General features: G+C 47.9%; 1 protein-coding gene and 1 pseudogene across 2 annotated transcripts in view; one reads left to right on the top strand and one right to left on the bottom strand.

The window, feature by feature from the left end:
• Positions 1-228: 228 nt before the first annotated feature.
• Positions 229-15,007, bottom strand: part of LOC306646602 (14-3-3 protein sigma-like) — a 229,410-nt pseudogene continuing 214,631 nt past the window's right edge. Inside the window, exon 2 of the transcript XR_013766820.1 lies at positions 229-240. The product of XR_013766820.1 is annotated as a 14-3-3 protein sigma-like (transcript). The remainder of the gene's footprint in view (positions 241-15,007) is intronic.
• SLC9A1 (solute carrier family 9 member A1) overlaps positions 3,688-15,007 on the top strand; it is a 54,075-nt gene continuing 42,755 nt past the window's right edge. Inside the window, exon 1 of the mRNA XM_079109848.1 lies at positions 3,688-4,819. Within this exon, the coding sequence (XP_078965974.1) occupies positions 4,486-4,819 (334 nt within the window). The 5' untranslated portion in view covers positions 3,688-4,485. The remainder of the gene's footprint in view (positions 4,820-15,007) is intronic.

Here is a 15,007-nt window from a genome sequence, read left to right as displayed (position 1 = left end):
CAAATTCCTTAAAGGGTTCCCCTTGTTCCCCTTCGCGGCCTCTCCGTCTCCCTCATCATTACTCTCCTAGTCTGGAACCCTTCTTTCCCTTGGAGTTGAGAAGCTGATTTGTGAGCAAAGCTCCTTCTTCTCCATTCCTTGGCTACTTATCTCTTGGATGCTGGTTGTTCCATGGGATGAGCCTCTGAACCTGGTTTAGTAACAAAATAATTCAATGAGAGGTTGGGGAGCAGACATGACCTCAGCAGGGGTTGATGGTGCCAAGGGCTAGGAATCTTGAGGCTGTCCTAGATCAACAGGAGGAAGAGTCTGTGGAGACATGGCCTCTATGAGTCAAGAACAGTGTGGGCATGGAACGGTTTAAAAGTGAGAATTTGCTTGGTGCATGCCTGTAATTCCAGCCAGCCTCAGCAACTTAGTGAGACCCTGTCTAAAAATAAAAAATAAAATGGACTGGGGATGTAGCTCAGTGGTTAAATAACTCTGGGTTCAATCTCTGATACATACATACATACATACATACATACATGAATAAATAAATATGAGGATATGCTGGAAAAGGTTACAAATACTGCAGTGATTTCATTTCTTATTTTACTTTGTTGCCAGGAATCATACCCAGGGCTCTATGCATGAGAGGCAAGTGTTCCACCCCTGAGTTACATTCCCAGTCTCTAGTGTATTTTATCTGACTACTTTTAACAACATAACTCATTTAACACGAACAACACACAACAATATAATTACTTCAAAGTGTTAAATTCGGTTGGGTGCAGTGGTGCATGCCTATAATTCCAGAGATTTGGGAGGCTGAGGCAGGAGGATTGCAAATTGGAAACCAGCTTCAGCAATTCAGTGAGATTCCCATCTCAAAATAAAAAGGACTGGGGATGTAGCTCAGTGGTAAATTGCCCTGCGTTAAAACCCCAGGACCCAGACGCCCCCCCAAAAGTAAACAGGCCCTCTGTACTTGCAAGCAAAGATAATGATGGCAAATACCCATGGAGTTTACTGGATGCTGCTCCAGAGATTGTGTTCATTGGTTAATATCTTCACCACAGCAGCACCAGTTGGCAGTTACTACTGTTCCCCATTATGAAGAAAGAAGCTGTGGAACAGAGACTGATTTATTCCACATCTGGTGAGTTGTGGTGCTGGGTCTGGACCCAGACAACGTGCCTAATGTGTCTTCATTAGGCAGCCCCTTTCACCACCCTGGGGCTGGGCCTTAACCACAGGTTATCTCAGGTGGTTTCTCCCAAGAACTATTTCCTGGTATTATCATATTTTTATAACCTTCTGCAGGCCATGGATCTCAAAGGTGGCATTTCCTTGTCCTCTGGGGATCAGCTACCTCCCAGGCTGGCCCCCATCAGACAGAATAATAAGAGTGCACCAAGTCCTTTCCTAGACTGGAAAGGACTGCAAGTCTCAGGGTTCTGGCCCCAGGACACCTCTGGAAAATTCTTCCATTAGCCCTACCCTCTCCCTCTTCTCTTTATTCTACCCTGAACCTGTGGTATTTTGATAGAGCAGTGGACTCAGATGTCAGAGGCCTGACTTAAACCCTAGATCAGCTTCCTAATTGCTGTGTGACCTTGAGAAAATGACTTTGTGTCTTTGAGCCTTGGTTTATCATCTGTAAAATGGGGATGAGAATCATCACCACTATACACTGACCCTGACTATGCAACAGGACTTGGATCGTTAATAAACCTGGGCGAATGACTGTGAACTATCAAGGGCTGAATAATTTTTAGGCGATATTGTCATTATTGTTTTTTATTTTTTTATTTTTTGATACTGGGGATTGAAACCAAGTGCATTTAACCATTGAGTCACATCCTCAGCCCTTTATTTATTTGTTTGTTTGTTTATTTATTTATAGACAGGATCTCAACAAGTTGCTGAGGCTGGCTTTGAACTTGTGATCCTTTTGCCTCAGCGTCCAGAGCCACTGGAATTACAGGCCTGCGCCACCATGCTCAGCAATATGGTCGTTATTCTGATCCTTGAACTAAACATTGTTCCTCTCTTTGGTTACTTCTACTATAGCTAATATTCCTTTTTTTTTATTGTAAACAAATGGGATACATGTTGTTTCTGTTTGTACATGGAGTAACAGCATACCATTTGTGTAATCATACATTTACATAGGGTAATAATGCTTGATTCATCCTGTTATTTTTTCCTTCCCCCCCCCACCCCTCCCACCCCTCTTTTCCCTCTATACAGTCCCTCCTTCTCCATTTTTGCTCCCCTCCCACCCCCCATTATGTGTCATCATCTGCTTATCAGTGAGATCATTCGCCTTTTGGATTTTTGAGATTGGCTCATCTCACTTAGCATGATATTCTCCAATTTCATCCATTTGCCTGCAAATGCCATAATTTTATTATTCTTTATAGCTGAGTAATATTCCATTGTATATATATATCACAGTTTCTTTATCCATTCAAAAGCTGATATTCTTTCATCTGCTTCTGTATAACACATCTACCCCTCCCCCTGGCCTTTTTTGAATGTGTTTCCCTCTCTTTATCATCTTCTAGATGACTGAAACTATATCTGAAAAATGTGAGGTGCAGAGAACCCAGTCTAATATTTTTTCCCATAATATCACTCTACTGTTATTTTAATATACCTTTTCGTGGAAGGATAGCATTAGCTAGAGAAAACATGCACTCTGCGTGTTCCATGAGTTATCACAGAACAACTACCTCTGTGCAATCTTGGTAACTATAACTCAGTAAAGAAACCAACTCAGAAGCCCTTGCTGTGTCCAATTTATTATCTTATGTCTTATATTTTGTGTTGCTAGAATCCAGCACAAATCCTGGTTAAGAAGCCCAGAAAACATTTATTAAACTACACTTACCCCCTCTGAGATTTCTGTGATCTTGAGTTCGTCACTTTGACTTTCTTTACCTTAATTTACTCTCCTATAAAATAGGACAGCAATTCAGTTATTCCACAAAACTTCTCAGCCTAGTTGCACATTAGAGACTTGGAAAAAACTTCACATGTGGGGGCACTACTGTGGAGCAACTGAACTTAAATCTGGGAAGGTGAGTCCCAGGTAATGGTATTTGGTAATTTTCTTGTGTGTGTGAACCCAGGGCGCCCTACCACTGATCACTTCCCCAGCCCTTTTGATTTTTTATTTTAATTTTCAGACAGGGCCTCACTAGGTTGCTGAGGCTGGCGTCCAATTTGCAGTCTTCCTGCCTTGGTAACCTGAGTAGCTGGGGTTACAGATGTCTGCCACCACTACTGGATAGTAATGGTATTTTAAAAAAGGCTTTCCAATGATTCCACCATTCCAGTACTATGTCCTTAGCAGGTTAGAAAGTTGTCAGAGTCCAAATAACTTGCTCAAGGTCACATGGTAACCAGATACATACGATAATGTATCCTTCACAGGTTTATTGGGAAGCCTTCATGCGACTTCGGATGTAGATGTGAAAGATCCTTATAAACAGAACGGAATTTTGCCCGTGTTAGAATCTGTAGGTTCTGAACTTTTTTTTTTTTTTTTTTTCCCCCATCCGATTCGGGTTCCTCTTCCTACGCAATACTTCCTTCCCTCGGCGACAGGGGCCGCTGCACCGAGCTGGCGCTGACAGGTCCCTCTAGCCCGCGGGCCGGCTGCTCTCTGGTGCCTATAAATTGCAGCGCCTGGCTTAGCCGGGCATCAGTTCGCTGCCGCCGGGGCTGAGGTCGGGGCTAGAGCTGGAGCCAGCGGTGGAAGGACTGCAACTGGGCCGGGGCGGAGCGCAGCGACGCGCGGGGGTCGCAAGGAGGGGCGTGTTGCTGCTGGCCCACAGCGAGCCGACCCCAGCCGGCGCCAAGGCACCTTCCCGCCAGGCCGCCTGCCTCCTCCTTCCGCCTCCCTCCGCCTCCCTCCATTTCCCCGGAATCTCAGCCGGGTGCTCCTGGACCCCGGCCCTCCCCTGGGTGGGGAAGCTCCCGGCCGCTTTCCCGCTGCTTCACTTTTTCTCGCAGGCTGGGCTTCCAGCCCTCTCTCTCCTTTCCTTGCACTGGGTCTCACCTTCTTCCTCCTCTTCCTTTAGCTCAGGTCCCCTACCCCTACCCCTAGCGGAGTCCCAGCGCCCCAGTCACTTTCCGCAGCCAGAGGTCCCCAGTTCCTTTCCTTTCCTTTCCCTTGCCCGGGGTCCAGCCTATCCTGCCCCTTCCTCCTTCTCTAGGGTGCAGTCCCTCCCATTCCCTTCTCCCTGGCCTGGAGTTCCAGACCTTTTGGTCTTCTGTGGTCCCTTCTGGGTCCTTGTCCCTCTTCCCACAGTTCGGAGTCCAGTTGCAAACCTCGCCCCCCTCCACCCTCAGAAGACGGCCTCTACGAAAATACTCTAAAACATGAACTTTTCCTAGAGACTGCTCCAGACGCTTCCCTCTCTGCAACCCATGCTCCAGGTCTTACTCTGACTTACTAAGGATTGAGGCCTGCTGGGCTGAGGGAGGAGCACGATGATTTGGTGGTCTGGCTTCTGGGGACCCTCTTCGCTTCGGATCTTCCCCTCCTTGCTGGTGGCGGTGGCTTTGGTGGGGCTACTACCTGTTCTCAGGAGCCATGCCAGCACCATCGGAGGGTCCGAGCCACCACAGGAACGCTCAATTGGGGATGTCACCACTGCCCCACCGGAGGCACCCCATCCAGAGAGCCGCCCTGTTAACCATTCTGTCACCGAACATGGCATGAAGCCGCGAAAGGCCTTTCCAGTCTTGGGCATTGACTACTCACATGTTCGCACGCCCTTTGAGATCTCTCTGTGGATCCTGCTGGCCTGCCTCATGAAGATAGGTAAGTCCAATTTGCTTGATGCTGCTGTTGCTGCCACTGCCACCGCCACCAGACAAGTGAGCTTCTTGCCCCAACTCTTACCATTTGAGACTGCCCAGGATTTACAGGTCCGAACTACTTCTGTAATGTAGGGAGCCTGCACCCTGCCATCTTGGTTTCTCTCAAACTCCAGCTCTGTGGCCTCTGTTCTGAGGCCTGTCAAGATTGGGACATACATCGTGCATGGGAGAGAGAGCAGGATTCAAGGATGGGACACTTTTGATACTAGGTACTTTCAGCAAAGCTTCCAGACCTGGCAGGTCTCCTCTGAATGAGCCAGACCAGAGAGGAGCCAGGCTTCCAGCTATGTGTGAGACATAGAGAAGTATCTTCCAGCAAGTGACACTTTTTGCTCTATCAACAGCATCCAGTACAATTTATTACCTGCTTCCTTGGAGGGTGTTCCAGGACGGAGTATGTTTCTACTTGGCCTGTCTGAGGAGTGTAGGTATAGCAGAGACCTGGGTGCAAGGATACATGGAAGTGTGGTAGAACATCAGGGGTTCCCATAGTCTCACCTTCCTTGATCCCCAGAATGTTATCTGTCAGTTTTGCCAGCCCAGGCTGGTCAGAAGCCCCTGAGTCAATTTCTGGTACAGTAGTGCCATCCTTTATACAGTTAGTGGGAATTTCCGAAGGCTGTTTTGGGGGTGGTAAGAGTCGGGGAGGTTGAGGCTTGGTCTGATCCCAGCTTACCCCAGGTTGGTGTCTGGTCCTGTCTCAAGGTGCTGCTGACTGGGCTGACATTGTCCACTTATTCATAGGAGAGGCAGAGGGAGAAGGGTTAGGGGTGTCCTGATCTGAAGAGACTTTGAAATATTCCCTCCCAGAGAATTGGGCTCACTGCCCAGTTTGAGCACCCTATTCTGCTGGGTGATTGGTGGAGCTCCCCAGAGCCTGTGTAGCCCAGAAATTCCTGGAAGAGGTGTCTAGAGGGGCTTTGCAAGCTGCCTTTGCTTCTTCAGCCCACCCCCAGCTAGCTATGGAAGGCATGAAGTCTGGGACTCTGCTCCCCTCTTTGCCTGATTTGGGGGCTTGGAGAGTTGTGGGACTTGGCAGGAAGCCTCACGGCTATCCCAAGGACATGCAGGAGCTGAGAGCTGATGCCAGGCTGGTGTGAGGCAGGCTCTGGGATGTGCTGCAGGAATGAACTGGTGCCTCTGTTTTGATAGATCCAGGAGCTGGCTTCCTGGTGCAGGGCTTTGGTGCTGAGCCAGTCACAGTGGTTGGGCCTGGCCATGGAGCTGGGCCATCAGCACCTATACTCTGATGGTCGCCAGCTTCCTGGAAAAACTCAAGGACTGGACAAGGGGAACCATGTGTACTGATTCTGACATAAATTCATGACCTTGAATAGCTTGGGCCTTTTCTGCAGGTTTCACTTGTGAAATGGGCGAGAATCTTAACTGCTCTCTGAACATATCAATTGAGTCATTAAACCTTGTGTCTGAATTTGTTGTAAGACACTAACGTGACCATGGTGTGTCATTTGCTTGTGTGAGACCAGGAAGAGACCTCACAAATGCTGTCTATAAATTGCCTCCTCCCTCTAATTCCCTCACCTTCCAACCACACTGGGCATTATATTGGGGCACTGGGGGCTGGCACTTAGACTAAGGGTCCCAGTGCCTGCTGGTGGGACAACAGCATGACCACAGAGATTCCACTCTAGGCAGTCTGAAGTTTCTGCCTGCAGGCCTGATGTGGCTTGACCTAATGGGGTCAGGCTGGTTTTGGCCTGCTTTGTCACCACCAGAGTGCTGGGCCCAGGACTCTGGGCAGCTGGAGAGCAGAGATGGTGCTGTGGCAAGGATATCAGACTAGAAGTCCGGAAACCCAGCTTCTCATTCATCTTCCCTTTGTGACCTTGGGCCAGTCATGCTTCCCACCAGGCAGATGATCTTTGTGACCCTTTCCAGGTCTGACATTTTTGCTGTTCCCCTGACAGTGAAACCCTGGCAAAGTCACTTAACCTTGGGCCTCAGTTTTCCCATTGTAAAATGAGGAGGATGGGCATGATCTCCTTTACAGTTCCAAAAGGCTGTGTCTTTGGCTTGGAAGGCATTTTTTTTTTCTGCCTCTGAAAACAGGAGCACTAACATCTGGCCATCTCAGTAAAGAGAGGGGAAGGAAAGATGGCCAGAAGATCCGAAGGGCTCCTGTTCAGATGTCTCCTCTCTTCCCCCTTTACCTTTGTGTTGCAGAACTGAGGTTTGAGTTGAGGTTGCAGGGTAGAATTCAGCTACCACTCTGCCACTTATGCTCTCTGAGCCTCAGTTTCCCCATGCATAAAATGGGAAATAAAGGCAGGGGGTGCATGTGCAAGGTCCTGGGTTCCAACTGCAGCACTGTGGGGGGAAAAAGGAATAATGATATCTAGCTGTAGTGCTACTGATGTGATGATGACATCAATTAATGCATGTAAAACTGACTTTGTACACACAGGGAGTGCTCAGTGAGCAGCGGCTGCCTCTTATAATATTTTACCCACTCAGGGCAGATGTGTCCCTGCCTCCTATAGTCTCCCTCCCAGGCAAGAGGATGACAAATCTCTCAACCCTAGGTTGCCACTGGATGTTCTTCCTAAAGGTTTCAAGGTTTTGGGTGTATCCAACTGACTATTCTTTCCTTTAAGCTGTCTTCCGGAGCTGGTCATGGGAGGAGGGGAGATGGTACCAACTGCCTTGGGGAATAGGGCTGGGGGCTGACACCATGCTCTCTGCACTGCCAGATACCCAGGAGCCTGTGAGCCTATTTCAGGGTCTTACCTGTTCTCTGTTCTCTCAACACCCCAGCGTGGGCAGGAGTTATGTGAAGCCCTCATTCTGTCAGCTTTGGCAGCTGCCTCCCTTGCAAGGAACCCCTCCTTTAAGAATGGAAAGTGCTGTGTGCAGTTTTCCTTCCTATCCTAATCATGGAGCAGAGTCTCAAGGAGACTCCTGCAGAGGCTGGTGTGGGAGGGGCAGGGTGAAATCTGCCATTCTAGAATAATAGATGCCTCTGGATTCTCTTCTAACTTGGACTCAAGGGGTGACATTAGGCAAATCACTTCCTTCTCTGGACCTTAAAAAAAAAAAAAACAAACAAACTCTAGGAGTCAGGGATACTTGCCTTTCCTCAGTGGGGAGGTGCTGGTGGCATGAGGGGGATTTAGACATTGGGAGAACTGTGAGAATTTCCCTAAGCCTTAAGGGGAGGGCCATTCCCCACCTGCTTCCCATACTGTGGTTTGGCTCCTGCATGGATTCTGCTTTGTCCCAGTTCATCTGACTCCTGGGGCAGTGCTTGTTCTGAGGGAGAGCCTCACCCAGCTCACCACTGGCAGCACCCCTGTTGTTTGCCCATATTCCTGACCTGGAACTCCTGGCTAGCAGAGGCCCAGAAGCCCATAAAGCAGGTATTCATCTCGTCTTCTGAACAGGGACAAAAAAGGCTTCTTTTGTCCCTTTACATCTTATAGCACTTTTGGTTTTGGTCTTTGTAAAATATATCCTGCCATTTCCTCCTTAGAAGAAGTCTGTGAGCAGGGGAAATAAGGTCATTGTTGCCCACTTCACATGCATGAATATCAGATCCAGCAACTGATTTCCAGTAAAAATGAGGCTGGAGCTTGCCTCTCCTACTTTGCAAAAGGAGAGAGGAAGTAACGACTTGAAGGTCACCTTGAAGTTGTCTCAAGAAGCCCAGATGGGCTGGGCACAATGGCATGCCTGTAATCCCAGCATGTTGGCAGGCTGAGGCAGGAAGATCCTGAGGTCGAGGCCAGCCTCAGCAATTTAGCAAGACCCTGCCCCAAGATTTAAAAAAAGGTAGGGCTGGAGATGAAGGGAGGTAGCTCAGTGGTAAAGCACCACTGTGTTTAAACCCCAGAACAAACGAAAGGAAACGAAACAAAACAAAACCCAACCCAGATGGGACTCAGTAAAAAGAAAGAAGCATCCTTTTTCTCTTTGGAAAAACAGTCACTTGACTGCAAGATGTTGGGAGGGATGGGCTGGGGCTGTAGCTCAGTGTTGGAGTGCTTGCTTAGTATGTATGAGGCACTGAGTCCGATTCTCAGCACCACATATAAATAAATAAAAGTCCATTGACAACTAAAACAATATTAAAAAAAAAAATGGTGGGAGGGAGGTCAGCTGAGGCTTGGGAGGAAGGGATCGTGTAGTGTGTATGTCTTTGAGAGAGCCAGGGCCCTTGGAGAGCCTTGCTTGGTCAGGTGGCCTGGACTTCATTCACCTGAGCACCCACAAGGTTTGCCTTTCCTCTTTCTCAGCCAACCCAGTCCATCCGGCTCTAGTATAAAGGAAAGATGTGGTCAGAAACCCTGGGCTATCTACCCCTGCCACTGCCTCTTGGTTCCTGTGTGACTGGGACTGTGGGGTTCACGTACCTCATTTCTTGAATTAGTAAGGTGAAGATGCTGTTTCCACTTTCTAAGACTGAGGTGGAGATAGATTTGAGTTTGCCCAGTTCACTGTAATGACTTTTAGGTCCCTTCACATTCCTTCCTGTGTTAATCAGCTTTCTGTCACTATACCAAAATACCTGAAATAATAGACTTATGAAGAAAAAAGTTTTGATTTTAGCTCATGGTTTTGGAGGTTCCAGTGCATGATCGGTTGGCCTCGTTGCTTTGGGCTAATGGTCATATAGCACATCATGGCATGAATGCATGGCGTACAATACTGCCTACCTCATAGTCAAGAAGAAAAAGAGGACTGGGCATGGTGGTGCACTCCTTTAATCCTAGCAACTTGGGAGACTGAGGCAGGAGGATCACAAATTTGAGGCCAGCCTCAGCAATTTAGTAAGGCCCTAAGCAACTTAATGGGACCATCTCAAAATAAAAAATAAAAAAGGGCTGGAGATATGGCTCAGTGGTAAAGCACTCCTGGGTTAAATCCTCAGTGCCAAAAAAAGAAAAAAGAAAAGAAAAAGAAGGAGGAGGAGGAGGAGGAAAAGAGGGCAAGGTGAGGGTAGAGGTCCCACAGTCCCTTTCAGGGGCACACCCCTAATGACCTAAAGACCTCCCACTAGGCCCTACCTCTTGAAGTTTCCACAGCTTGCCAATATCACCACTCTGGGGACCTTTAACACGTGGCCCCTTGGGCGACATTGAAGATTCAAACTGTAGCCCTCCCCTTTTGGGAGGTCCTGGCTGCCCACTCTAGCCTGCAGCAATTGCTTTTCCTTTCTCCTCAGAACCCTTCTCCCTTATTGTTTATCCACAGCTTTGGCATTAGGCCTAGCTTGTCCTGTGACATCTCCTCTGTTGGGGGTGGAGGGTTGTTTTTAATAATAATTACCATTTATTGAGTATCTACAGAGTAGTGTCAGGCACTTTGTAAGAGTAATCTCATTTAATCCCTACTAAAATCATAGGAGATAAAGGCTCTCTGTTTGGCAGACGAGGAAACAGCTCAGGGGTTAACTTCAGTGATGCTGAACTGCTGTTTATTTTCTGTTCGAGTATTGGCACAGCCTCCTGGAGGGGTGCAGCTGCATCTCCTGCCTCTCACATTGCCCTCAGCAGATGGACATGGCCCTGTGCCAAGTGGTACCCAGCCTAATGCACCTGCACTTGGGGACTGCAGGGCTCCCTCTGTGATGTGGGCAGATGTCCATAGTGGGAACCCTGTCCCTGCCTGAGAAAAGGTATAGGTGTTCTGCACCTGGCTTTGGGCCTGTCCTCTGTCACTGCATCTGTGTAGGTATGCACAAATCATGTGGTCAGGTTCTCTGCCTGCCACCTTTCTGCTGGTGGTGGCCTCTTAGCTGCCTAAGCAGCGCTTGCTTCTTCCTTTCTTGGGCAGGGGAGTGACAAAGTTGTGTGCGTGTGTTGGGGGGTGGGGGGCAAACCTTGTGACTATGACCTTTTATCCCTAAGCAGGAACAGTACTGGGCTGCTCTTGGTTACCCTCAGGGCCCAACAGAATTCCCTGAGAGCGCCTTTGTGTTGGGAGCAGGTGGCGCAACTTTCTTTAGCCCTATAAGCAGGGGAGTTTAGTAGCCGTTCTCATTAGTGCTATAATTTGTTTCTAAAACCCTTTCATGTGCAGGATTTAATTTTTTTTTTTTTTTTTTAAATATCTTAGGAGACAGTCTTGGACTGTGGCCTACCTGAGGTCACTTAGCAAGTAACTTGCGAAAGACACGATCCCTGGTTTTTAACCTAAGGTCTTATCCTTTTTCCTCCCTAGATAACATGGTGGGTTATTGTAAGGATCTAGGGTGCTGGGCATAGTGGCACATGCCTGTAATCTCAGCTGCTCAGGAGGCTGAGGCAGGAGGGTGGAAAGTTTGAGGACAGTGTGGGCAATTTAGTGAGACCCTGTCTCAAATAAGAAATTAAGAGGAGTGGGGATATAACTTAGTGGTAGGGTGCTCCTGCTTTCAATCCCCAGCACTATAAAAAGAAAGAAAGAAAGCATGTGTGTGGAGGGTTGGGGGCAGGAATCAAGGGGAACCAGAGATCCACAGGGGTTTGGTTGGTTTTTTATATTTTTGCTTTGTTTTTGTACCAGGGATTGAACCCAAGGGTGCTTAACCACTGAGCCACATCTCCAGCCCCTTTTATTTTTTATTTTGAGACAGGGTCTCACTAAGTTGCTGAGGCTGGCATTGAACTTGCCATCCTCTTGCCTCAGCTTCCTGAGCTGCTGAGATTACAAACATGCGCCTCTGTGCTCTGGCTTTTTTTCTTTCTTTCTTTTTTTTAAGTGGCTTGAACACAGGAACACTTTGCACTGAGCTGTATCCCTAGCTCTCTTATTTTTAAAAAAAATTTTTTGACCTTTTATTATTTATTTATATGTGGTGCTGAGAATTGAACCCAGTGCCTCACATATGCTAGGCAAGTGCTCTACCACTGAGCCACAACCCCAGCCCCTGTTTTTTTTATTTTGAGACAGGATCTCACCAAGTTGCTTATGACCTAAGGTGCTGAACCTGGCCTCAAATTTGCAATCCTTCTGCCTTGGACTCCCAAGTTGCTAGTATTACAGACATGTGCCCAGCCCAGGGGGGTTTGAGGAGAGTAGATGACCAGACATACCCACATTGGTAGCCTGGATGGTTGTCAGGAGGGACACCTCCTGTGGGAGGGAAGAACTGAAAGAGTTGGGTAGTCTGGAGCCCTGGCTGGATCAGCAGCAAGTTCTTAAACACGCTTCCTGTACACCTGCATTTTTGTGAAGAGTGAGGGCTGAAGTCACATGGAAAGGTCATTCTCATAGCTCTTGTTTTAAGTGGAGGGCTTTTTCTTTCCCTCCAAGTGTTGTAGGCTTTCTAGAAGAGACAGAAGAGGCAGGGGAAAATGAGTTACAATGGAAAACTTTCTGAATGGGAGGGGGAATTTGGGAGTGAGGAAGCAAGAGATCTGAGATTTTTTTTTTTTTTTTTTTTGGTACCAGGGGTTTGAACCCAGGGGCCTTAACCACTAATCCACATCCCCAGCCATCCCCCACTTTTTAAAAATATTTTTTATTTAGAGACATAGTATCTCTGAGTTGCTTGGGGCCTCACTAAGTTGCTGAGGCTGGCTTTGAACTCGAGATCCTCCTGCCTCAGCCTCCCAAGTTGCTGAGATTACAGGCATGTGCCGCCACTCCCAGCTTTTTTTTTTTTTTTTTTTTAACCCTGGGCCTCATATATGCTAATAAGCATGTGTTCTACCACTGAGCTACACCTCTAACCCTGATCTTAGCTCTTTTCTGCCCAGCTGTGTGATCTTAGGCAAAATACAACTTCTCTGAACTCCTTTTTCCTAACTTATAATATTTTTGTTTAGTATTTGTTTAAGGAAAAAAAGTTTTTTAGACAGTCTTGCTAAGTTTCCCAGGCTAATGTCAAACTCCTGGGTTCAGGTGATCCTCCCACCTCAGCCTCCCGAACAGCTGGGACTACAGGTATGTTCAGCCTCACCCAGCTTGTTAAATATTTGTTAATAACATTAGCTACCATTTATTAAGCTGTTTCAGAGATTGGGTCAGGTACTTGCACAGCTAGGAAATACTGGGGTTTAAGCCCAGATATGTCTGACTTTGGATCCTCCTTTCTTTTCATCATCATGCCATCATTCCAGTTTAGAAATTTAATTTTTCCTGTAATCATTCTAGAGGTTTACAGGTTTGGCCGTTTTCTGTTGATCACTTCTTGGGTTTGGGGAAAAAAATTGTGACCTACTTCAAGTCCTACAGTGACAAAATTTCCCATCTCAGAAGTAGTGGTATTCCTGAACACACAGGAGTATCAGAGATGTCACAGCTGTACACAGCTGGATGGCCTGCCACCTTCCCTCCTCTCCTCCTCCCGTTACCTGCCCCCCCACCCCCGCTTCGCCCCTTTCCTTCCTGGGCAGGCGAGAAGCCGTGCTCAGCAAGGCTGGGACCTGGGTTATTCCTGAGTCATCCATCGCCTGTGTGGGCCGCCTCTACAGCGCTCACCCCCCCTGCAAATGTCTGAGTCAGACGTGTCTCCCCAAGGTTGTCTGCACACACCACACTGGGCCAAACCGTCTCTTTAGATGCCAATAAACATCAACTGATACTTTAAGGCAGCTTGTGATTATATGTGGGTATTTTTAATCTTATGGGCTAATCTAATTTTAACTGAACTAAGTTTTAGGTTGGGTCTGGATCAGTGGGCTACCCCCCTTCCCTGGAATCGTGCTGCTTTCCTTTCCTTCCTTCTAAAACTCATCCAACATGCAGGGCCAGTTTTGGGCTTTATTAGACCAGACCTGAGCCATGAATTCTAATACTACTTGCCACAAATCTGGAGTTCCCCAGATTATCCCAGCAAGCTCTTTCCTGCAAAGGTGTGTCCTTAGGTAACACTGACTGTGATTCAGGGTGAGAGGGTTTTTCTTTCCCAGGCTCTTGGAGGATTCTTACCTATAAGCTGGACTGGGCCTTCCACCCAATGCTGAGCCTGTTTGAAATCAGGCCACTGGAGACGGAGGGGTGACATCACAGCTGTGAGGCAGATCCCACAAGTTCACCAGAACAGTAATAGCTAACACTTACATTGCACTTGCTGGGCACCAGGTAAAACCCAAGAAGACCCCGTCTTTGTGCTGGCCAACTGGGACTAAGCGGCCAAAAGCCAGGTTTGAGGAGGCGTGGCAACTGTAATCGGCAAGCTGGCAACAGCTTGTGGCCTTTGGGAACTAAGAGCGAAACTCAGGAGCTGCTCAGTAGGAGCTTCCAGTCTGCTTAGGACCAGACAAGATGAGACGAGTTGAGACAAGATGTGATCTGTGCTGAGGGCTAGGTGGACTCCTGGCAGAGGCATGGTTCAGAGGGAGCCAGCGGTCCCTGAGGGCTGGGGTGGTTAGAGAAAGGCCTCTTGGAGGAGGTGGCACCTGAGAGGGATCTTGAAGGAGGGAAGGGATTGGCTAAGAGGGCTATACTTAGTATCTAATTCCCATAAGAATGTAAACTCCTGGAAGACAGGGCCTTTGTGTTCCCTTTCTGGGGTGGTTTGTTTTGTTTGGTTTTCTTTTCTTTTTTTAAGGGTCTGGGGATGGAACCCAGGGTTGCCCATGCTAGGCCCTGACCTACATCCCAGCCCTGTGCATTCACTTTCTTATCTGTGTATGGCGCAGGGCAAGGGCTCTGCAAATATTTAGGAAGTGAATGAACGAAGGAGCACCTGACTGATGTCCGTGTGGAAGTGGGGTCCATGCAGAGATTGGGACAGAGAGGAAACCAGGTTGACTGCTCTGAGAGGAGGGAGAAATGGGTCCAGAGGCTCTCTGGCGCCAGGCCGAATTCCAGGCCAGGGAGTTTAACCCAAAGTGACATTCATAGACTGGTGCTTTAGGCGTTAGCTGGTGTCTAAGTGGTGCTGTGGTGGCCACCTCCCTCCTGGGCCTGGCTCTAATGGAGGGTCTGCAAGGGCATCCTCTTTGGGCTGGGTGGGGTCTCTCTGGGAAGATCTGAGTCTGTTTGGTCTGCCCTCAATCTGTGTAAGTAAAAGTGAGATACCAGAACTTCCTTAGGGAGTCGCTGAGAGGTCTAATTGAATTAAGCTCTTCCTGAGAAGATTTCTCAAGCCATAAACTGCACTGTGACCATGAATTCATGAGACCAGTGGCCATAAACTGTATAAGAAGGTAGTATTGTTAATTTATAGTTGTACCTGTAC

Source organism: Sciurus vulgaris (assembly GCF_902686455.1).
Source record: "Sciurus vulgaris genome assembly, chromosome: 1".
In the NCBI taxonomy this organism is placed as follows: domain Eukaryota; kingdom Metazoa; phylum Chordata; class Mammalia; order Rodentia; family Sciuridae; genus Sciurus; species Sciurus vulgaris.
Note: the sequence above shows the minus strand (reverse complement) of the source record. Positions and strands in the feature narration are given on the sequence as shown.